The sequence below is a fragment of the Bubalus kerabau genome, chromosome 11 (assembly GCF_029407905.1).
Source record: "Bubalus kerabau isolate K-KA32 ecotype Philippines breed swamp buffalo chromosome 11, PCC_UOA_SB_1v2, whole genome shotgun sequence".
NCBI classification, from domain to species: Eukaryota; Metazoa; Chordata; class Mammalia; order Artiodactyla; family Bovidae; genus Bubalus; species Bubalus kerabau.
The window spans coordinates 96634314-96660306 of record NC_073634.1 but is presented as its reverse complement, the minus strand read 5'-3'; the positions used below and the strand labels follow the sequence as shown (position 1 = coordinate 96660306).

The 25993-nt window shown below is 41.2% G+C and overlaps 1 protein-coding gene across 1 annotated transcript; it reads right to left on the bottom strand.

Moving 5' to 3' along the window:
- Nucleotides 1-8284: 8284 nt before the first annotated feature.
- Nucleotides 8285-9226, bottom strand: LOC129622599 (olfactory receptor 1L4-like). Its single transcript, XM_055539198.1, has one exon. It carries the CDS (start codon nt 9224-9226, stop codon nt 8285-8287), a length of 942 nt encoding a protein of 313 aa, XP_055395173.1.
- Nucleotides 9227-25993: the final 16767 nt, after the last annotated feature.

Sequence of the window (25993 nt, the reverse complement as noted above, 5' to 3'; positions counted from 1 at the left end):
TTTGTATATTTTGGAAATTAAGCCCTTGTCAATCACTTCATTGGCATTTTCTCCCAGTCCATAGATTGTCTTTCATTTTGTTTATGGCAACTGGGAGAAAATACCAAAATAACTGGGAGAAAATGCCAAAGATGTGACTGACCAGGGCCTCCTGGGTGGTGCTAGAGGTAAAGAATATGCCTGCCAAAGCAGGAGACATAAGAGATGCTGGTCTGATCCCTGGGTCAGGAAGATCCCCTGGAGAAGGAAATGGCAGCCCACTCCAGTATTCTTTCCTGGAGACTTCCATGGACAGAGGAGCCTGGTGGGCTACAGTCCATAGGGTCACATAGTCAGACACGACTGAAGCTGACTTAGCACACAGCACATTCTGTGAGAAGGCTTTAAGTTTGATTAGGTATCATTGGTTTATTCTTGCTTTTATTTCTATTTCCTTGGGAGACTGATCTAAGATGCATATTTTTTTAGCTTTATTGAGTTATACTTGACAAATACAAACTGTATGTTTAAGTTATATTATTTGATTTTGTGATTTATGTGTATGTTGTGAAATGATCACCACAATCAAGCTAATTAACATTCATCACCTCATATATAGTTACTTTTAGTGCCTGTGTGTGTTTGTGTGTATGCGTGTGTGGTGAGAACAGTTAAGATTTACCTTCTTAGCAGATTTCAAGTATACAAGACAGTACCATTAACTTTAGTCACCATGCTCTACATTAGATGTCAGCAAGTTATTTGCTGACATAACTGAAACTTGGGCTTCCCTGGTGACTCAGAGGGTAAAGCATCTGCCTGCAATGCAGGAGACCCAGGTTCGATCCCTGGGTCAGGAAGATCCCCTGGAGAAGGAAATGGCAACCCACTCCAGTATTCTTGCCTGGAGAATCCCATGGACGGAGGAGACTGGTAGGCTACAGTCCACAGGATCGCAAAGAGTAGGATACGACTGAGTGAGTTCACTTTGTTAACTGAAACTTAGTACTCTTTGGCCAACTTTGCATAATTCTTAACAATTAAGACATTACCAATTGAGGCACTTTTAATGCATATCAGATATTATTTTCTCATAATTTCATACACTATCTTTCACTACCACAAATAATATGCATTGAGTACATTCTGAGGTTTTGTGCTGATTGCTTTCTAGTCATCACTGCTTTCAGTCTCTACAATAGCACACTGAGGGATGTCCTGTTATTTATTTATTTTTGTGTTTAAGTCATGTACGGCCCTTTTGCAACCCCACAAACTGTAGCCCACCAGGCTTCTCTGTCCGTGGGATTTCCCAGGCAAGAATACTGCAGTGGGTTGCCATTTCCTTCTCCAGGGGATCTTCCTGACCCAAGTATCAAACCTGCATCTCCTGCATTGGCAGGCAAATTCTTTACCACTGAGCCATCAGGGAATTACACTTATTTATTTTTTATTTCTACAATAAATGTTTACTTCTTGTTGATACAAAGTTCAATGTGAATGTGACTTCCATGCAGTCCTTCAGGGTCCCAGGATTCCTCTTTCTTGCAGCTCTACCCCATCTATTTCCTCAGGGGCATCTCTTCAGCTGATATTTGTATTAAGAGAGAGGGTTGCAGGTGAGGAGACTTGAATGGATTAGGCTGAAAAGTGGTGTGTATACTTTCCATCCACATTCTTTTGATTAGAGCTCAGTTACGTGGCCACACTTAACTATAAGAAAAGCTGGGAAATATGGGCTATTTGTGTACTCAAGATGAAAAGGTCATGGGTTTTGAGTGTCATTTCATTAAAGCCTGAACATGGAGAGAAACAGAAGTGTAGCTATGCCCAAGTGTCTGAGGGAAAGCATTTCAGACAGTGAAAATAGTCAATTTAAAGGTCCTGAGGTGGGAGCAATCCATGTTTATTTAACGAATACCAGAGATCAATGTTTCTGTGCAGGAGTACATTAGAGAGCAAACAACAATATGTGAAGGCAGAAAGCTAGGGGCCAGATCATGTAGGATCTGGTGCTGTTACAAGGCTTTGGCTATTTCTCTGAGTGCAGTAGGAAGCCTTGGGTCATTGCACAGGTTTTAGCAGTGGAAGAGCATGATCTAACTTATATTTTTGCTTCCAAAATTCTAGGTTGAAAACTTTCAAATTCACATAAAAATGGAGAGAAGATAGCAATGAATTCTTATCTATCCTTCACATAGGTCCACAGATTGTTAACTTTTTTCCCCACACTTGTTTTATCCCTTTCTATAAATTTCTACAATTTATTTTTTGGTGAACTAGCTGAAAGTAAATTGAAGACAACATGCCCTTCTCCTTTAAATACTTCAGCAGGCATCTTCCACAAAACCCCAGAATAATAATCGTATAAGAGAAAATAAACATAGATCCTACTTGATATCCAACCTGTGGTCCAATTTTTTCAATCTAGTCCCCAATCAAGGTAAATGTGTTGCATTTGATGGTTATATTTCTTTTGTCTCTTTTAATAATGGGAAAACATCCCCCCCTCCTACATTTTCTTTTTTTGGTTTATTCATTTTTCCTGACATTGCAGAGTCCAGGTCAGTTGCTTTGCTGAATGTCTAACTATCTATTTGTTTGCACATGATTAGATTTATATTTAATATTTGATCAGAATACTACAAGGGAGATATTGTGTATCTCTGGTTCCATCGCATCAGTCGGGAAAGAGGGTCAGGTCCACTATTGTTCAAGAAAGTTTGATTACTTTGTTAAGTTACTGACCAGCAGATGTTTCATTGTAAATGCAAAGTTTCTCTTTTCTAATTAGTAAGAAGTCAGTGGTGGGTATCAGAGAAGGAAATGGCAACCCACTCCAGTACTCTTGCCTGGAAAATCCCATGGACAGAGGAGCCTGGTAGGCTGCAGTCCATGGGGTTGCTAAGAGTAGGACATGACTGAGCGACTTCACTTTCACTTTTCACTTTTCACTTTCGTGCATTGGAGAAGGAAATGGCAGCCCACTCCAGTGTTCTTGCCTGGAGAATCCCAGGGACGGGGGAGCCTGGTGGGCTGCCGTCTATGGGGTCGCACACAGTCAGACACGACTGAAGTGACTTAGCAGCAGCAGCAGCAATGGTGGGTATTTGAAACTGTGTGACTATCCATTTTTTCCCCCTAACACCTTTCTACTTAATGGTTATATCTTAGTTTTAGGTGAAAGACTCTTGCCTGAATCAATCATTTCATTTGCATATTTTACCCATATTACTTGTGAAGAGACTGAAGGTCAGAGACATGAAGTGACATTCCTTAGATCAAAGTGCTGGTCAATGGTAGAGCTAAGATTCAAAAGTAGAGCTTTTTAGCCAGAGCTCAGGCTCTTGACTACTTTATTACTTTCTTGATGTTGTTCTAACAAATTAGTGGTTTAAAGTGATACAAATGTATTCTCTTATATACTTATGAAAGTCAGAAGTCTAAATTTAATGTAAGAGTAAGGCTGCATTCCTTCTGGAATCTTCTGAGGAGAATTTGTTTCCTTGCCTTTTTCAGTTCCCAGAGACCACCTGTATTTCTTAATTTCTGGCCCTTTCCTCTTCTCACACTAATGTCTTGCTTCTGAAGCAGAGGTTTCCCAGGAGAAGCAGTGGCTTCCCTGGTGGCTCAGAGGGTAAAGCATCTGCCTACAATGTGGGAGACCCAGGTTTGATCCCTGGGTTGGGATGATCCCCTGGAGAAGGAAATGGCAACCCACTCCAGTACTCTTGCCTGGAAAATCCCATGGACAGAGAAGCCTGGTAGGCTACACATGGGGTCACAAAGAGTCAGACATGACTGAGCAACTTCACTTTTCTGAAGCGGAATCTGGTCTCTGTACTCGACACTGAACTATATCTCAGAGACAGAATTTTGAGTGAAGTTGGTAAGAATAGCTTTATTGCTTTGCCAGGCAAAAGGGGTCACAGTGGGATAAGGCCCTCAGGACTGTGTGTCAACCTGGAAGGGGTAGTGAGGAGTTTTATAGTAATGGTTCTGAGAAATAGAGTATTTCCTGTTATATCAGTAAACTAGGCTGTCACAGATATCAGCACTTCCAGTCCTCCAAACTTGAATTTCTGAGCCCCATGAGCACCCAGGAAGGAGAATAATACCTGTTATCTGGGAGTTATCAGGCTGCAGCCATTTCCTGTGGTGAGCACTGAGGAGCTTGTGGGGAGGGGGTGTGAAAAACAGGATACTGGCCCCAGATATCTGAGAGGCATATGTAAGGAATGATTTCAGTGAGCCCAGACTCTTGCATCTTCCCATACATAGAAAGTGCTACATTCCTTAACTTGAGATATCTGGTTTTCCTTAATTAGCAATATTCTTTTGATCAGACTACCTTCCCTTTGATGCAAACTTCTATATAACCTGATTCCTCCACCTGCCTCCTTGGAGCAGTGCTCTCAGGGTTACCTGAGATGCTGTCTTCCAGGCCTGGAGTCCTAAAAATGTCCACTGAATGAAACATAACTCTCAGCTTTTAGGTTGCAATTGTTTTTAAGCTGACAATTCAAAGAGGAGGTGATCAACTCATGGAAATTCTTCTGATTGGTTGGTAGTGAGGTAAATGACAGTGTCATCAACCTTCTGGTTTCAACTGGCCTGGGGTCTAACTGCTTGTGAGCAGTATACTGTTAACTTCTCTTACCTGGTGGAGGTTTCAGTATCTGTAAAAGAGCTCAGATATTGTTATCAGTTCAGTTCAGTCACTCAGTCATGTCCAACTCTTTGCGACCCCATGAATCGCAGCATGACAGGCTTCCCTGTCCATCACCAACTCCCGGAGTTCACTCAAACTCATGTCCATTGAGTCGGTGATGCCATCCAGCCATCTCATCCTCTGTCGTCCCCTTATCCTCCTGCCCCCAATTCCTCCTAGCATCAGAGTCTTTTCCAATGAGTCAACTCTTCGCATGAGGTGGCCAAAGTACTGGAGTTTCAGCTTTAGCATCAGTCCTTCCAATGAACAACCGGGACTGGTCTCCTTTAGGATGGACTGGTTATATCTTCTTACAGTCCAGGGGACTCTCAAGAGTCTTCTCCAACATCACAGTTCAAAAGCATCAATTCTTCGGCACTCAGCTTTCTTCACAGTCCAACTCTCACATCCATACATGACCACTGGAAAAACCATAGCCTTGACTAGATGGACCTTTGTTGGCAAAGTAATGTCTCTGCTTTTGAATATGCTATCTAGGTTGGTCATAACTTTCCTTCCAAGGAGTAAGCGTCTTTTAATTTCATGACTGCAATCACCATCTGCAGTGATTTTGGAGCCCCCCCCAAAATAAAGTCTGCCACTGTTTCCACTGTTTCCCCATCTATTTCCCATGAAGCGATGGGATCAGATGCCATGATCTTAGTTTTCTGAATGTTGAGCTTTAAGTCAACTTTTTCACTCTCCTCTTTCACTTTCATCAAGAGGCTTTTTAGTTCCTCTTCACTTTCTGCCATAAGGTTGGTGTCATCTGCATATCTGAGGTTATTGATATTTCTCCCAGCAATCTTGATTCCAGCTTGTGTTTCTTCCAGTCCAGCGTTTCTCATGATGTACTCTGCATAGAAGTTAAATAAGCAGGGTGACAATATACAGCCTTGACGTACTCCTTTTCCTATTGGGAACCAGTCTGTTGTTCCATGTCCAGTTCTAACTGTTGCTTCCTGACCTGCATATAGGTTTCTCAAGAGGCAGGTCAGGTGGTCTGGTATTCCCATCTCTTTCAGAATTTTCCACAGTTTCTTGTGATCCACACAGTCAAAGGCTTTGGCATAGTCAATAAAGCAGAAATAGATGTTTTTCTGGGACTCTCTTGGTTTTTTGATGTTCCAGTAGATGTTGGCAATTTGATCTCTGGTTCCTCTACCTTTTCTAAAACCAGCTTGAACAGCTGGAAGTTCACGGTTCATGTACTGCTGAAGCCTGGCTTGGAGAATTTTGATAGAAGGCATCACTTTACTAGTGTGTGAGATGAGTGCAATTGTCCAGTAGTTTTAGCATTCTTTGGCATTGCCTTTCTTTGGGATTGGAATGAAAACTGACCTTTTCCAGTCCTGTGGCCACTGCTGAGTTTTCCAAATTTGCTGGCATATTGAGTGCAGCACTTTCACAGCATCATCTTTCAGGATTTGAAATAGCTCAACTGGAATTCCATCACCTCCACTAGCTTTGTTCATAGTGATGCTTTCTAAGGACCACTTGACTTCACATTCCAGGATGTCTGGCTCTAGGTGAGTGATCACACCCTCGTGATCATCTGGGTCATGAAGATCTTTTTTGTACAGTTCTTCTGTGTATTCCTGCCACCTCTTCTTAATATCTTCTGCTTTGTTAGGTCCATACCATTTCTGTCCTTTATAGAGCCCATCTTTGCATGAAATATTATCCCTTGGTATCTCTAATTTTCTTGAAGAGATCTCTAATCTTTCCCATCCTGTTGTTTTACTCTATTTCTTTGCATTGATCACCGAGGCAGGCTTTATTTTCTCTCCTTGCTATTCTTTGGAACTCTGCATTCAGGTGCTTATATCTTTCCTTTTCTCCTTTGCTTTTCACGTCTCTTCTTTTCACAGCTATTTGTAAGGCCTCCCCAGACAGCCATTTTGCTTTTTATGCATTTCTTTTCTATGGGGATGGTCTTGATCCCTGTCTCCTGTACAATGTCACGAACCTCCATCCATAGTTCATCAGGCACTCTGTCTATCAGATCTAGGCCCTTAAATCTATTTCTCACTTCCACTGTATAACCATAAGGGATTTGATTTAGGTCATACCTGAATGGTCTAGTGGTTTTCCCTACTGTCTTCAATTTCAGTCTGAATTTGGCAATAATTGTTATGGATAGCCCTTTACGGGAAACCAGGACTTTGCCCCAAGGCTGCACTATTGTTTTTCTTGACTATTCCTCCCTTGTCTCTGCATCCCCTCCCTTCCCTGATTAGCAACTGTTAGAACCGGCTCCTTAGAAATCAGGGAAGGTCAGGGATGCTGAATGAAGCCTATTTCATATAATCAAGAAGTGGGAGAAGCAGAAAGGCCTTGAGGGTGAATCTTAGTCACTATATCACCAGGGACTAGAATCAATAGATAGGACTAGGGCCCTGGCTCTTTGTCTGCATTGAGGAAGGAATTCCGCAAAGAGATGGAAAGTAGTGAAACAAGTAAAGTGTTTATTAGGAGAAAAAAGTGGCTGTGGAGAGACACACAGATTGGATCGGAGAGTTTTGTGACTTTGGGGTGGTTTAAATCACTTATATGGGGGCAGTTCTTCACATTTCCTCTGGCCATTCATCTTGCTTTATCTGGCTTTGAGTCCATATTTGGTCTGACTCAGGGTCCTCTTCTGTGTGTACATGCGTCTTTTAGCCAAGATGGTTCCAGCACAAGGGTTTCTGGGACGTTAACAAAACATATCAGACCCCTGAGGAACCTTTCTGCACATGTGTAATTTGGAAGGTCTCCTTGACCTCAAGAATGAGAAATGTTTGGTCTCTTTATCTCTTATCAAAGCAGGATTCAGCTTCTCCTTCCTCTTGAGACTCTTGAGAGTCCCTTGGACTGCATGAAGATCCAACCAGTCGATCCTAAAGGAGATCAGTCCTGAATATTCATTGGAAGACTGATGCTGAAGCTTCAATACTTTGGCCACCTGATGTGAGGAACTGACTCCTTGGAAATGACCCTGATGCTGGTCTTTTGATTGAAGACAGGAGATTGAAGGCAGGAGGAGAAGGGGATGACAGAAGATGAGATGGTTGTATGGATGCCATCACTGACTTGATGGACATGAGTTTGAGTAAGCTCTGGGAGTTGGTGATGGACAAGGAAGCCTGGTGTGCTTCAGTCCGTGGGGTCACAAAGAGCCAGACACAACTGAGCAACTGAATGGAACTGAACTACTCCCGCCATTATCTTTATCTTTGAGTATCTGTCCACAAGGGATAGATTTCAGCAGCTCATCCTGGGGTCCATTTATCCCCTGCCTCACTATGAGAGTCTTCACAGAGTGAAGCTGACATCCATGTTGGGAAACCTGGCTTTTAGAGAAACAGCTGATTTCAGGACTGGAGCAGAGAAAGTGCAAGATGAGTCTGGAATATCTTGATGTGACAGAAGGCAAGAAAGTGTTCAGAGAATGGTGGAAACATCAACAGGCACAGAAGTAATAGCTTATAACTCACTGGACAAAGCAGGAAACTGTAACTCTATACCAATATAAGTAAATGAATAGATGGGAAGAAGTTTGATGAGGGATGAGCTATTTATGCAATTTCAGACTACCTTCCCATTCTGTCTTCAATGCTTATTCTGTTCTTTTCTCCTAGTCAGCTTTCTCAAGGCTTGCTTCATGTCCCTGTTCCTGAGGCTATAGATAAAAGGGTTCAGCATGGGGATTACCACAGTGTAAATGACAGTGACCACCCGGTCCTTTGTCACTGAGTAGGTGGATGAGGGGCGGATGTACACTGAGATGGCAGTCCCATAGTATAATGCCACAACCGTGAGGTGGGACCCACAGGTGGAGAAGACCTTGTACCTGCCTCTCCCAGAAGGGACTCTCAGGACAGCACGGGTGATATAGACATAAGAGACAGTAATGAAGATGAAGGGACTCATGATCACAAAGGAGCCCTCTGTGAAGGCCAAGAGCTCATTGAGAGAGGTGTCAGAGCAGGAGAGCGTCAGCAGAGGCTGGACATCACAGAAGAAGTGGTGGATGACGTTGGGCCCACAGAAGGAGAGGCGGGCCATAAGGATGGTGTGGGTGAGGGAGTGGAGGTGGGACACCAGCCAGGATGCTGTCACGAGCTGGAAGCAGCGTCTGGGGTTCATGGTGGTGGTGTAACATAGGGGGTGGCAGATGGCCACGTAGCGGTCCAAGGCCATGGCAGCCAGGAGGAAGCTGTCAGTGACTGCACAGGCCACAAAGAAATACATCTGCGTCAGGCACTGGGTGAAGGGGACCTTCTTGCTCTTGCTCTGCATGTTTGCCAGCATCCTTGGCACAATGACATTTGTAAAGCAGATGTCCACAAAAGATAGGTTGGAGAGGAAGAAGTACATGGGGGTGTGGAGGCGGACATCCCCTTGGATGGCTGCAATGATGACTGAGTTGCCTCCCACATTGACCAGGTACATTACCAGAAAGCTGGCAAAGAGCCACACCTGCTGTTTGTGGTCACTGGTCAGTCCCAGAAGGAGGAATTCAGTGATGTGACTCTGATTTCCTCTTGTCATTGTTGTCCCCCAAGTGGAAAATCTAAGGGAATGCTAGGCATGAGTCCTGGCTTGGAATCTCCAGTTCTGAATTCTGATGAGTGGCTGGTATAGTTGATAAGCACATGGATTTTAGCGTCACACATGTCTGGCTTTCCATCTTGGCTCTGCCACTGACTGACACACAGCACAAAGTCACCTCCTGAACTTTCATTACCTTAATCCATAAAGACAGAAAGTATGAAATTTACCTCCTCAGGCTATTCTGTTTTGGACAGGAATTCTTTTTCGTTTCCTCAAAACAAATATCAGAATACCTTAACTTCTCCATGAGAAAACATATACATCCTACAGATGGTTTTCCTAGCTCCACTCTCTTTGGAAAAAGTTTGTGAAATGCATTTGGGGGTTTGAGTAACAATCAGTTTATGAGTGTCATGAAATTGGAAAGTCTACAACCCTCCAGGAGATGAAACTTTTTGGTACGGGGACAGAACCAGTTTCTGGAGTTGTGTGGCATAAGGGAAGACCACTTTCTGGCATCAGGAGAGAGCACCTGTTTGGTTGGGTTATTTTATTTCATTCAGGTGGGTGGTAATTAGGAAGTTATCATGGAAGTAACAGGTGAGTGTATTGACAGTAGATCAGAGCTGAGTCATAAATTGTAATCTGAGCATAAGAACTATATAAATGGAGTAAGCAGACTGGCAGGTAACAGTGAGAGGACTGGATACCAAGGTTCTGGGCTTCAGAAGCTGGATTCTAATCTGAAAACTGGCACAGAGGATCCAGAGAACAAAGCAGGACCCCTGTCAGAAAGGAATTGTCTCTCTGCTCAGCAATTATAAAGGTGGAGACTCAGCTGCAGTGGAATAAGATCAGAAATCAACTATCAGCCCTCACACCCAGGATCAGATCCTGGTTATCAGCCAGAACTACCTGAGGCTGAGTCAGTCATTCTGTGCCTGGACTTGGGTTCCTACTGTCCACCTTTCCTACAATCAGAATTATTTCCAGAAGCGAACACAGGAAGTAATCTGCAGATGTCTCTCAGTGATTGCTGATATAGAGTGAAAAAGATATATAAAAGATGAGTGAGAAGAAGTCTACACTCAAGGACACTGAGAACTAATTTTTTAAAAATGTTTCAAGCCCTTAAATGAAATTCTCTGCATCATTGGAAAGGATCTCTGCATCATTGGAAAGGATCCCCACAGTCTGCATCTTGGCACTTTCCTAAGATACAATGGCATAGGTTCCTGTAGCATCTTTTTCTCCCCAATGTGCTTTGGATCAAGATGATTTCTCTATTAGGAGACCTGATTGACATAGGAGAAGGCCAGGGTATTACTTCTCCAAGGACATCTTCCAGGGATCTTATTGGCTATTCAACACTGTAATCCCCAGTTCACCATTGTATCCTTGTGGTTAAAAAGTACTGATTAAACTTAAAAGCTTTTGCACAGCAAAGGAAACTATAAGCGAGGTGAAAAGACAATCCTCAGAATGGGAGAAAATAATAGCAAATGAAACAACTAACAAAGGATTAATTTCCAAAATATACAATCAGCTCATATAACTCAATGCCAGAAAAACAAACAACCCAATGAAAAAGCGGGAAAAACATTTCTCCAGACATTTCTCCAAAGAAGACATACAGATGGCTAACAAACACATGAAAAGATGCTCAACATAGCTCATTATTGGAGAAATGCAAATCAAAACCACAATGAGATATCACCTCACACCAGTCAGAATGGCCATCATCAAAAAGTCTACAAACAATAAATGCTGGAGAGGGTGTGGAGAAAAGGTAACGCTCTTACACTGTTGGTGGGAATGTAAATTGATACAGCCATTATGGAAGATGGTATGGAGATTACTTAAAAAACTAGGAATAAATCCACAGTATGACCCAGCAATCCCACTCCTAGGCTTATACCCTGAGGAAACCAAAATTGAAAAAAGATACATATATCCCATTGTTCATTGCAGTACTACTTACAATAGCTAGAACATGGAAGCAACCTGGATGTGCATCAACAGATGAATAGATAAAGAAGCTGTGGTACATATACACAATGGAATATTACTCAGCCATAAAAAGGAATGCCTTTGAGTCAGTTCTCATGGGTGGATGAACCTAGAACCTATTATACAGAGTGAAGTGAGTCAGAAAGAGAAAGATAAGTATATTCTAACACACATATATGGAACTAGAAGAATGGTACTGAAGAACTTATTTACAGGGCAGCAGTGGAGAAACAGACCTAGAGAATAGACCTATGGATGTAGGGAGAGGGGAGGAGAGGATGAGATGCATGGAAAGAGTAACATGGAAACTTACATTACCATATGTAAAATAGATAGCCAATGGGAATTTGCTATATGGCTCAGGAAACTCAAACAGGGCTCGGTATCAACCTAGGGGGGTGGGATGGGGAGGGAGATGGGAGGGACGTTCAAAAGGGAGGGGATATATGTATACCTATGGCTGATTCATGTTGAGGTTTGACAGAAAATGACAAAATCTTATAAAGCAATTATCATTCCAAAAAAAAAAAAAAACAGATTTTAAAAGAAAAAAAATACTGAACACAATGAAAGTATTTACCATGTGCTAGGCACTGTACGATGATTTAATCCACCTAAGAACTCCCACACTATACAGATGAAGAAGCAATTACACAACCATTAAGAGATGTTCAATAACTTGCCCAAGATTATACACTGAGTAAGTGGTTATAATTCCAACCCAGAGCAGTTTTGTTTCAGGGTCCTGTTCTTAGCTATTAAACTATACTAATTCTCTCCCTATGAAGTACTTGCAGACTTCATTTGCAGAGTAAACTCAGAATGGGTTTCCCGGGTGGCTCAGTGATAAAGACTGCCTGCCAATGCAGGAGACGTAAGAGACACGGGTTTGATCCAAGGGTTGGGAAGATCCCACGGAGAAGGAAATGGCAACTCACTCCAGTATTCTTGCCTGGGAAGTCCCATGGACATTGGAGCCTGGTGGGCTACAGTCCATGGCGTCCCAAAAGACTCTGACACAACTTGGTGACTGAGTGCACACAAAATTAGAATAAGCAACTTTGACAGCCACTTGAATGACTGGGACGTGTTGCATAGGGACCTGAATCAGATTCTTTGGATAGGAGAATTAGTGGAAATAGTACAGGATTTGGGTTCTACTCCTGGTTTAGTTACTTACCAGTTGCTTCCCCTGAAAAGTCTTTGTGTCTAGTTTATTTTTCTCATGAAAATATGGAAGTACAATGCCTATTCCATCAGAATGTCGTGGGCATCAAATGGGTGAACATGTCTTTGAAAAGGAGTGAAAAGTGCTTTGTTAAAGAGTGTGTGCTATAAAATTTGTATTATATAAATCATATATAATGATAGAAGTAATATAAAAAACAATGAAAAATCATAATTCTCAAGTTGTTCAGTTGCTAAGTCATATGTGACTGTTTTTGTGACCCCATGGACTGTAGCCCACCAGGTTCCTCTGTCCATGGGATTTTCCAGGCAAGAATATTGGAGTGGGCTTCCATTTCCTTCTCCAAGGGATCTTTCTGTCTCACAGATTGAAGCTGCTTCTCCTGCATTGGCAGGTGAATTCTTCACCACTGAAGCACCAGTGAAGCCCAATAATTCTCATACTTAATATATAATAACTGGTTAAGCTGGTTAAGGTAAAAGAAAGTGAGGAAGAGTGTAATTGTGTGTAAAATAATGAGATGACCACTGAAAGGGGAGCAAGATCAAAGCACGGAGAGCTGCAGAATGGGGATGTATGAGAATTTCCTGGTCAGAGAAAGGGAAGGAACAGAGATTCTAGTGGGCTTCCTGCTTTGTAGAGTCTTTCCTGCTGCAGTGACAGATAAATTAAGGGGCCTGGTACTGACAGCCAGCCCAGGATCAGATGGTCACTGAGTGTGGATTCAGATAGCTCAGCAAAGCCAGATGACCTTTCTTCATGCAATATTTTTCACTTATTCAAAAGCCGTCTGATGTGGTGTAATAGACTATCAGTTCCCCAGCTCTTCTCATTATTTCTATGCATCCCCCTTGATACCAAGTTAGGCTGTTTCTGAGCTGAGACAGTGGGAGGGATGGGGAAGAGGACAGCTTTCCATTTCCATGTCATTTGTCTCTTGCCTCCTCTGGCCCTCCCCAGGACACAGCTTCAACCCCCCCCTCCACCTCCCATCCTGTTCTTCCTTTACCCCATGGTTGACACTCCCATGTCAACAGATAGGTCACTGGTGAGGCATAGTATGAACAGACAGACCCAGGGGTCTGAGGATTCTACCTCTTTAATTAGAAAATTTCTGCCTTCACGTGTTTTACAGATTCTTTTACAAAGGATAGATAGTTTTGAAGATAAGCTTTCAGTGCTAAAGAAAAGTTTCAAAATCAAATTCTACTCTACATGATCAATTTGCAGACAGCCAATTGAAGCCTCTGCAAATTGATGCTAGGATTGATGCTGAAGATGAAGCTCCAATACTTTGGCCACCTGATGTGAAGAGCCCACTCACTGGAAAAGACCCCGATGCCGGGAAAGGCTGAGGGCAGGAGGAGAAGGGGACGACAGAGGATGAGATAGTTGGATGGCATCATTGAATCAATGGACATGAGCTTGAGCAAACTCTGGGAGATGGTGAAGGACAGGGAAGCCTGGCCTGCTATAGTCCATGGGATCGCAAAGAGTCACACATTACTTAGTGACTGAACAACAACAGTTGAAGCCTCAAGAACAAAGTTGGTCATTTAGTGCTGTACCATCAGTGAGCTGCAGGACTAGTGTGACAGTCCAGGAGTTGGAAAAGGTCATTGGGAGGATATGACTGCTGCTTGGCTCTTGGAGCTGAACCTGGGCAATCAAAGGCTCCTCCCCCAACCTTTCCTTGGCAATTACACTCTGCCTACTGTTCCCACAATAGGAGCTGTTCCAAGGAGACAGCCTTAGAGAGTAAGATATGTTGGGATCATCTGTTGATACATGGACTGAACCAGTTAAGGCCTCTGTATAAACTGTTAAGATTCTGGCAGGCAGTTGTGGAGATCTCCTCCTCTTAAGGCCATGCAAGAAAACCTTGTAAGTTCCCTGGCTTACTAAAACCGCCACCTACCCATCCCTCCTACCCATCTGCCTCTTTCTTCTCTCCCTGCCCTCTGTGTATGGGTGGGGGTGGGGGCAGGGCTGGTTTCAGATTTCACCCAGGAAGCTCTTGAGGTGGTGTCCCCGTGCTGCTCTGAGGCTGTGGTAAAGCCATTGAGGTAGACTTTTCTTTGATACAAGACTGCTTTGGGGACATTCTGAAGGCAGGCTGGAATGATGGAAGCTGAACTTTGGCCCATCAGCTTTAGCACAGCTACACTCTTCCTCTGAAAGAGTTGATCCCTTTGCTTGGAGTTTCACTCATTCATAGCCAGTCCTCCTTTTTTGTGAATGGAGAAGGGAGACAGAGGTGTGTGGAGGAGTTTGAGGTTCTCAGATAAAGAAATAAGGGATGCAAGTTGATGAGGAGCAGATGACCTGTCTTGTAGCCCAGCTATGGCATTATCTTGCTGCATGTAATTGGGCAACTTGTTTTCCTTCTCTGTAAAAATGAGTGTATCAGATAGGAGGGCTTTAATGTTTCTGACCCTCTAAGGTAGACCTATTCTAGGTTGAATATGGTTGAAGATACAAGCTACTTACTCAGGTAAGGGATGGTGACCTCCAGGGTGGTCTTTATGTGTGCGTGTGGGAGGTCTCAGTAGCTTCTCCTTAGTCCTCTTGACCATGATGTCTAGAGGTGGATTGGAGGGCTTGAGGCATAGAAGGAATGCTCATATCAGGTTAATAAAAGGAAAAAGCCCCATATTCTGGAAAGAGGTGTCAAGACCGGCAATACTGAGTGCCTGTGATGGTTGCCTCAGCCTAGAGATGAAGTTATGAATTCCTGAAGTGGATACTCTTCTCCTTCCTGAGAGGTGACTCCTCTGTGTAGCCCCTGGCACTGGAATCATGAACCTTTCTTCCATCCCCAACTATCCACCACCTGACTCCTTCAGGCTCCTCAGATATTAAGGGATAGGATGCGGACCTGGGAGTACCTGACTGTCCTGCACGTGACTTCATCCCAAGAGGCCAGGCAGCCTCCCCAGTTATCAACCCCAGGGAGCTCATTAAACACTATGTTTGGAGAGAAGTAGGACCTCTCAGTGGAAACCAAGGAAACTCAGGCTACCATGGCAGTGTTTTTCTTAGTGTTCCAGATAATTAGCTGCTTATTGTTCTAGTGATTTTTAAGGAGACAGGCAAATGCATAGAGAAAGCCTGGGGCCTCTCCCGAGATGCGGAGGAGAATGTATCAAGAGAAGAGTTCAGGTCTTCATATAAAAGTTCTTTGCAGAGTAGTTGGTGCTAATATAACCACACTTATCAATCCGTCCATTAAAACAAACACTTAAAAAGCTATATATTACTTAAAGTTTACTATTGTAACCATTTTAAAATGTATTAAGTGGCAGTAAGTACATTCACACTGTGATGCAACCATCATCACCATCATCTCCAGAGCTTTTTTATTCTATATGGAAACTCTGTACCCATTGAGCAAGAACTCTCCATTGCTCCCTCTCTCCAGCCCCTGGAAACTATTGTTCTACCATTTGTGTATGAATTTGATGATTCTAAGTATCTCTTAGAAGTGGAATCATAGAGTATTTGTCCTTTTGCATCTGGCTTATTTCACTTGAGTCTTCAAGGTTCATCCATCTTGTAGCATATTTGTTTCATCCATTTTTAAGGCTAAAGTGCAATTCTGCAGTCCAGATAGAACCTCAGTCTTAATGTTTGCAGCAGAATCTTTAATTTGATGAGTTACTGTATCAGAGAATGACAGAGCTGAGGTTCTTTTTACTGGCTTTTCATCCAGCAGGCATTCAGCCATGTCAACTGGAACAGGATTTGTTTCTCAACTGCTGTGTGTACTTACCCAGGAAGAAGCTTAGTTAGCCTGTAAGATGCCTTGATAGCTTCCTCATTTCCAATTTGAAGGACTAGAAAAAGCAATTTTTATTTTTTTTATTGTAGTGAATTATACATAATACAATTTTTAACCCAGAGTGCTCCTAATATTCATGTTTAAAATATTCACTTCCTTGTTCTTTAAATGCCAAACATTTGGACTTAAAACAATGTTACAACTTAACTGACATCAAAATACTATTTGCTTTATATGGCACAAAAATGTAAGTCATTAATATTTATAAAGTCAAAGAACAGATAGCTTTATCGTTTTTAAATTTCTTATTTACAGGGTTACCCAATTTCTCTGGGGTAGACTTCTCCCTTTCATGATTCAGAAAACTTCTAATATGCCAGTTTCATTTGTTTTAGTAGTTTTAAATGTAGATAGTGCAGTGTGGGCTGAGAAAGTGAATTTTCTTGTATCTCCTTCTTTTGAGCCAATGGTCCAATTTCAGCCAACTGTTAAGTATAAGAAAATATAAGAAAAATGTAAATAGAATATTAAAATCTAACAAATATTTTTTAAAACTTAAATTATAAAATGCTTAGAGATTTCAATAAGATTTTGAAACAGAGAAGTTTTGAAAAATTAAAAAATACTAACATTATTATCAAACAAGGTAAAGTGTACTTCCTTCTTACTGGGTTTCCATATACGGGCAACAAAAATACCGGATTTCAAAACAACAATTTATTAGATGATAATGAGGTTAGAGAGATTATATGGTATATAAACAAAATTAATAAAACCATAAAAGTACTAAAACCAAACTGAGTTTATCTTAAATACAAAATCAATATGCAGAAATCTGTATCTTCTCTGTACACTAACAACAAACTGTTAGAAAGATAATCCTGATAGCAAGTGGGGGCTGGGCAGGGAGGGGCTGGGCAGGGAGGCGCCGCGCGGGCTGCATCGCTTAGAGTAAGGATCTGGCCTGAATACCCCAAGTGCTACCTGAGCGAAATAATTTGGGCTAGCAAACCAGACTGTGGGATATCTACCACGCAAAAAGCCAGCCCTAACCTAAGACACCGCCAGGCCCGTGCATGGAACAAAGGACTGGACAGAGATAGCCGGCTGCAGACCGTCCCCCTCTGGTGACAGGCAGCCAGACCCGGAAGGGGGCAATCACAGCCCCAGAGAGACATTATCTACAAAACTGTAAGCAGGCTTCTTTGCTAACTAAAACTTCTTGGGGTTCTGGACAGTCAACATCCGCCTGAGAAGGTATGCTGGTTGTACACCCAGATAACTGAGTGGCGGGGAGGCGATAAGTCGCAGCAACCACACTTGCCAAACACCTCATCATTGAAAGACAACTATATGTCTTGTGTTTCTTGTCTGAGCTGCTCGGACTTGGGAAGGGCACAAAACGCAGGCCCAACCGAGTCTGTGCCTCTGAGGACTACCCAAGTGCCTGAACCTGAGCGGCTTAGACCTGGGAGGTGCAAGCAGCCCAGGGCCGGCCTCGAATGGTTCCGGCAGAGCAATCTAGAGCTTGAGCAGTGTGGGCGGGGAGGCTACACGTGCCGTGAGTGGGGGCAGGCCCAGTGTGGCTGAGGCACTGCGAGCACACACCAATCTTATTTATTTGCAGCATCCCTCCCTCCCCACAGCACGACTGAACAAGTGAGCCTTAAAAAAATTTAAAAAAAGGTATCCACCACCGCCCCCTTTATATCAGGGTGGAAATCAGACACTGAAGAGACCAGCAAACAGAAGAAGCTATAACAGAGGGAACCGCCTTGGAAGCCACAGGCAATAGATTAAAACCCCATGATGTTTTATCAATGGTGCTGCATAGAAGGAGAAGTTTTGAGACTACTGTAAAAATAAGACTGATAACTGGAAGCAGGAGGCTTAAGTCCAAACCCTGACTCCAGGGAACATTAATTGACAGGAGCTCATCAAATGCCTCCATACAAACACTGAAACCAAGCACCACACAAGGGCCAAAAATTCCAGGGCAAGACATACCAAGCAAATTCTCCAGCAACATAGGAACACAGCCCTGAGCTCCAATATACAGGCTGCCCAAAGTCACCCCAAAACCATAGACATCTCATAACTCATTACTGGACACTTCATTGCACTCCAGAGAGAAGAAATCCAGCTCCACCCACCAGAACACCAACACAAGCTTCCCTAACCAAGAAACCTTGACAAGCCACCTGTACAAACCCACACACAGCGAGGAAATGCCACAATAAAGAGAACTCCACAAACTGCCAGAATTCAGAAAGGACACCCCAAACTCAGCAATTTAAACAAGATAAAGAGACAGAGGAATTCCCAGCAGGCAAAGGAACAGGATAAATGCCCACCAAACCAAACAAAAGAGGAAGAGATAGGGAATCTACCTGATAAAGAATTCCAAATAATGATAGTGAAATTGATCCAAAATCTTGAAATCAAAATGGAATCACAGATAAATAGATAAATAGCCTGTAGACAAGGATTGAGAAGATGCAAGAAAGGTTTAACAAGGACCTAGAAGAAATAAAAAAGAGTCAATATATAATGAATAATGCAATAAATGAGATCAAAACCACTTTGGAGGCAACAAATAGTAGAATAACAGAGGCAGAAGATAGGATTAGTGAATTAGAAGATAGAATGGTTGAAATAAATGAATCAGAGAGGAAAAAAGAAAAACAAATTAAAAGAAATGAGGACAATCTCAGAGACCTCCAAGACAATATTAAACGCTACAACATTCGAATAATAGGGGTCCCAGAAGAAGAAGACAAAAAGAAAGACCATGAGAAAATACTTGAGGAGATAATAATTGAAAACTTCCCTAAAATGGGGAAGGAAATAATCACCCAAGTCCAAGAAACCCAGAGAGTCCCAAATAGGATAAACCCAAGGCAAAACACCCCAAGACACATATTAATCAAATTAACAAAGATCAAACACAAAGAACAAATATTAAAAGCAGCAAGGGAAAAACAACAAATAACACACAAGGGAATTCCCATAAGGATAACAGCTGATCTTTCAATAGAAACTCTTCAAGCCAGGAGGGAATGGCAAGACATACTTAAAGTGATGAAAGAAAATAACCTACAGCCCAGATTATTGTACCCAGCAAGGATCTCATTCAAGTATGAAGGAGAAATCAAAAGCTTTCCAGACAAGCAAAAGCTGAGAGAATTCTGCACCACCAAACCAGCTCTCCAACAAATACTAAAGGATATTCTCTAGACAGGAAACACAAAAAGGGTGTATAAATTCGAACCCCAAACAATAAAGTAAATGGCAACGGGATCATGCTTATCAATAATTACCTTAAACGTAAATGGGTTGAATGCCCCAACCAAAAGACAAAGACTGGCTGAATGGATACAAAAACAAGACCCCTACATATGTTGTCTACAAGAGCCCCACCTCGAAACAGGGGACACATACAGACTGAAAGTGAAGGGCTGGAAAAAGATTTTCCATGCAAATAGGGACCAAAAGAAAGCAGGAGTAGCAATACTCATATCAGATAAAATAGACTTTAAAACAAAGGCTGTGAAAAGAGACAAAGATGGTCACTACATAATGATCAAAGGATCAATCCAAGAAGAAGATATAACAATTATAAATATATATGCACCCAACATAGGAGCACCACAATATGTAAGACAGATGCTAACAAGTATAAAAGGAGAAAATAACAATAACATAATAATAGTGGGAGACTTTAATACCCCACTCACACCTATGGATAGATCAACTAAACAGAAAATTAACAAGGAAACAAACTTTAAATGATACAATAGACCAGTTAGACCTAATTGATATCTATAGGACATTTCATCCCAAAACAATGAATTTCACCTTTTTCTCAAGCGCACATGGAACCTTCTCCAGGATAGATCACATCCTGGGCCATAAATCTAGCCTTGGTAAATTTGGAAAAGTTGAAATCATTCCAAGCATCTTTTCTGACCACAATGCAGTAAGATTAGATCTCAATTACAGGAGAAAAACTATTAAAAATGCCAACATATGGAGGCTGAACAACACGCTGCTGAATAACCAACAAATCACAGAAGAAATAAAAAAAGAAATCACAATATGCATAGAAACGAATGAAAATGAAAACACGACAACCCAAAACCCGTGGGATACTGTAAAAGCAGTCCTAAGGGAAAAGTTCATAGCAATACAGGCACACCTCAAGAAACAAGAAAAAAGTCAAATCAATAACCTAACTCTACACCAGAAGCAACTAGAAAAGGAAGAAATGAAGAACCCCAGGGTTAGTAGAAGGAAAGAAATCTTAAAACTTAGAGCAGAAATAAATGCAAAAGAAACAAAAGAGACCATAGCAAAAATCAACAAAGCCAAAAGCTGGTTCTTTGAAAGGATAAATAAAATTGACAAACCATTAGCCAGACTCATCAAGAAACAAAGAGAGAAAAGTCAAATCAATAAAATTAGAAATGAAAATGGAGAGATCACAACAGACAACACAGAAATACAAAGGATCATAAGAGACTACTATCAGCAATTATATACCAATAAAATGGTCAACGTGGAAGAAACGGACAAATTCTTAGAAAAGTACAACTTTCCAAAACTGGACCAGGAAGAAATAGAAAATCTTAACAGATCCATCACAAGCACGGAAATTGAAACTGTAATCAGAAATCTTCCAGCAAACAAAAGCCCAGGTCCAGAGGGCTTCACAGCTGAATTCTACCAAAAATTTAGAGAAGAGCTAACACCTATCCTCCTCAAACTCCTCCAGAAAATTGCAGAGGAAGGTAAACTTCCAAACTCATTCTATGAGGCCACCATCACCCTAATACCAAAACCTGACAAAGATCCCACAAAAAAAGAAAACTACAGGCCAATATCACTGATGAACATAGATGCAAAAATCCTTAACAAAATCCTAGCAATCAGAATCCAACAACACATTAAAAAGATCATACGCCATGACCAAGTGGGCTTTATCCCAGGGATGCAAGGATTCTTCAATATCCAAATCAATCAATGTAATACACCACATAAACAAATTGAAAAATACAAACCATATGATTATCTCAATAGATGCAGAGAAAGCCTTTGACAAAATTCAACATCCATTTATGATAAAAACTCTCCAGAAAACAGGAATAGAAGGAACATACCTCAACATAATAAAAGCTATATATGACAAACCCACAGCAAACGTTATCCTCAATGGTGAAAAATTGAAAGCATTTCCTCTAAAGTCAGGAACAAGACAAGGGTGCCCACTTTCACCACTACTATTCAACATAGTTTTGGAAGTTTTGGCCACAGCAATCAGAACAGAAAAAGAATCCAAATTGGAAAAGAAGAAGTAAAACTCTCACTGTTTGCAGATGACATGATCTTTACATAGAAAACCCTAAAGACTCCACCAGAAAATTACTAGAACTAATCAATGAATATAGTAAAGTTGTAGAATATAAAACCAACACACAGAAATCCCTTGCATTCCTATACACTAATAATGAGAAAACAGAAAGAGAAATTAAGGAAACAATTCCATTCACCATTGCAACGAAAAGAATAAAATATTTAGGAATATATCTACCTAAAGAAACTAAAGACCTATATATAGAAAACTATAAAACTCTGATGAAAGAAATCAAAGAGGACACTAATAGATGGAGAAATATGCCATGTTCATGGATTGGAAGAATCAATATAATGAAAATGAGTATACTACCCAAAGCAATTTATAAATTCAATGCAATCCCTATCAAGCTACCAACGGTATTCTTCACAGAGCTAGAACAAATAATTTCACAATTTGTATGGAAATACAAAAAACCTCGAATAGCCAAAGCGATCTTGAGAAAGAAGAATGGAACTGGAGGAATCAACCTACCTGACTTCAGGCTCTACTACAAAGCCACAGTTATCAAGACAGTATGGTACTGGCACAAAGACAGAAATATAGATCAATGGAACAAAATAGAAAGCCCAGAGGTAAATCCACGCACATATGGACACCTTATCTTTGACAAAGGAGGCAAGAATATACAATGGATTAAAGACAATCTCTTTTAACAAGTGGTGCTGGGAAAACTGGTCAACCACTTGTAAAAGAATGAAACTAGAGCACTTTCTAACACCATACACAAAAATAAACTCAAAATGGATTAAATCTACACATAAGACCAGAAACTATAAAACTCCTAGAGAAGAACATAGGCAAAACACTCTCTGACATACATCACAGCAGGATCCTCTGTGACCCACCTTCCAGAATATTGGAAGTAAAAGCAAAAATAAACAAATGGGACCTAATTAAACTTAGAAGCTTCTGCACAACAAAGGAAACTATAAGCAAGGTGAAAAGACAGCCTTCAGAATGGGAGAAAATAATAGCAAATGAAGCAACAGACAAAAAACTAATCTCAAAAATATACAAGCAACTCCTACAGCTCAATTCCAGAAAAATAAATGACCCAATCAAAAAATGGGCCAAAGAACTAAATAGACATTTCTCCAAAGAAGACATACAGATGGCTAACAAACACATGAAAAGATGCTCAACATTACTCATTATCAGAGAAATGCAAATCAAAACCACTATGAGGTACCATTTCAAACCAGTCAGAATGGCTGCAATCCAAAAGTCTACAAGCAATAAATGCTGGAGAGGGTGTGGAGAAAAGGGAACCCTCTTACACTGTTGGTGGGAATGCAAACTAGTACAGCCACTATGGAGAACAGTGTGGAGATTCCTTAAAAAACTGGAAATAGAACTGCCTATGATCCAGCAATCCCACTGCTGGGCATACACACTGAGGAAACCAGAAGGGAAAGAGACACGTGTACCCCAATGTTCATCGCAGCACTGTTTATAATAGCCAGGACATGGAAGCAACCTAGATGTCCATCAGCAGATGAATGGATAAGAAAGCAGTGGTACATATACACAATGGAGTATTACTCAGCCATGAAAAAGAATACATTTGAATCAGTTCTAATGAGGTGGATGAAACTGGAGCCTATTATACAGAGTGAAGTAAGCCAGAAAGAAAAACACCAATACAGTATACTAACGCATATATATGGAATTTAGAAAGATGGTAACAATAACCCTGTATACGAGACAGCAAAAGAGACACTGATGTATAGAACAGTCTTGTGGACTCTGTGGGAGAGGGAGAGGGTGGGATGATTTGGGAGCATGGCATTGAAATATGTATAATGTCATATATGAAACAAGTCGCCAGTCCAGGTTCGATGCACGATACTGGATGCTTGGGGCTGGTGCACTGGGACTACTGGGAGCAGGAGCTCTGCCCGTGGCAAAGGTCATGAGGAAGGAGGCTTGGCATATGCAAAGGCGGGATCGAGCCTCAGGAGTCCCCCTGGAAATTCTCGAGCATCTACCCCCAAAACCAGAGTCTGCCTACTTTCTGCTTTGTGCTCTCACCTACACCTCTGACTTTACAGGGGGCTGTCCCCCATTACCTCTCTCTGAAAAAACAGTTAGCTTACAGCTCCAGTTAATAAAGTTCCTGGGTGTGATAGTGTTTCAACCTACAAACTCCTTTGGAAGTCCTCTAGCCTGTCTGAACAGGTTTTTCCGGCCACATGTGATTGCTCAGAGCCTCCCAACTATGAGAGGCATGAGATGTTCTAAACTGTCTAAATACAGATTCCTTTGAGCAGTTAAAAGATTGATTAGAAATTGTATCGGTGAAGGGTTTTTCACTTGTTGGGCCAATGTTTGCTGCTAAGTCTCCATATCCCTCACCTGCTGTGTCCCTGGCAGTGTATTGATTAATATAATTGGTGTAAGTAGTAGCTTTAATGTTTGTAACCTGGGACCCTTGAGTTAGTTCTTTTTCTTGTTATAGCCCACCACACCTTTGTCCTATAGGAATGCAACTTTATCTAATGCTTTTGGAGGGTGGTGCTTGACTAATCACTTATTTAGAGAAAAATAAGTTTTCTGAAGAAAGGGTCTTAAAATGTTAACAGGCCTCCGGGCCAGAAGATGATGCAAATCACCTAAACTTTTGCATATGATAAGTTTGCAGGAAGAAAGCCTGGCTTACTGCATGACTCTACCCCTTCCCCCATTATCCTCTATGCATAACTTAAGGTATAAAAACTACTTTGGAAAATAAAGTGCGGGCCTTGTTCACCAAAACTTGGTCTCCCCATGTCGTTCTTTCTCTCACCTTCTAGCTGAATTATTCAGCCTCATTTCTCCACTGAATTTCCACACTGAGCTATCCTTATTTAACCACTCTTTATATCCTTAATTAACGTTTAATTAAGCAATTGTTTCCTGATCCTCACCGATGCCGTCCCCGCTTCGAACCCAGAGGGATGGTATGGGGAGGGAGGAGGGAGGAGGGTTCAGGATGGGGAACACATGTATACCTGTGGCAGATTCATTTTGATATATGGCAAAACCAATACAATATTGTAAAGTTAAATAAAATAAAAAAGAAAAAGAAAATAATCCTACTTTAATTGCATCAAAAAGAATAAAATACCTAGGAATAAATTTAACCAAGAAGATGAAAGACCTGTACTTGAAAAGCATTCATGAAAGGAATTTAAGATGACACAAACAAATGTGAAGATATATGGTACTCATGGACTCATATTGTTAAAATTCCCATACTACCCAAAGCAATATATAGATACCAATGGCATTTTCAACAAGACTAGAACAACTCTGTTTATTGAAGAGACTCCCCTCTTTTTATTCTATATTCTTGATGACTCTGTTGAAAATTAGTTGATGGTATATACTTCGTTGTATTTCTGGGTTCTCTCTTCTGTTCCATTGGTCTTTATGCCAATACTATACTGTTTTGATTCCTGTGGCTTTGTAACATATTTTGAAATCATGAAGTGAGGTCTCTAGCTTTGTTTTTTTATTCTCAAGATTGTTTTTGACATTTTGAGTCCTTTATAGTGCCATATGAATTTTAGGATTTTGTTGTCTATTTCTTTAAGAGAGTAATTGGGATATTAGGATTTAATAGAAATTTCAGTGAATCTGTAGATCACTTCATATATTATGGACATTTTAACAATGTTTCTTACCTCTACCTGCTTGAATGGTTTCCACTATTTGAAATACTCTGTTCCTTTCTTCTTTCTATTAAATTTCTTCTGTCCAAATTTATGAAGTCCATATAATGTCTTATAAATAGTAATAGAGTTTTGCAGTTCCTTAAGTACTGACTATTGTCAAGCTTATGAGGGAATTACTTGCCAATAACTTTCCCCCACTATAAGGGATTCCCTAGTGGCTCAGACGGTTAAGTGTCTGCCCGCAATGCAGGAGACCCAGGTTCAATCCCTGGGTCGGGAAGATCCCCTGGAGAAAGAAATGACAACCCACTCCAGTACTCTTGCCTAGAAAATTCCATGGATGGAGAAGCCTGGTGGGCTACAGTCCATGGGGTTGCAAAGAGTTGGACATGACTGAGCAACTTCACTCACTCATTGTCAAGCTTAAGAGGGAATTACTTGCCAGTAACTTTCCCCCACTATATGGGTAGCAGAAACTGTTTTTCTAAAATCAAAATTCTTAGCAGTACTAGCTTGGTATTGAACATATGTCTGGTCAAGGTCATTTATAGAGACTGAGTGATCTGGTTTCCAGTTCAATACTCTTACTGTGATTCAACACCACTTCCTATCACCTCTTTGGGTACCAAGTGAAAAATGGGTACAAAGCAAAGATAACCTGATCATCTCTTAGGTCATCACCCAGTTATGACTTGTAATCTTTTTGTTTTTT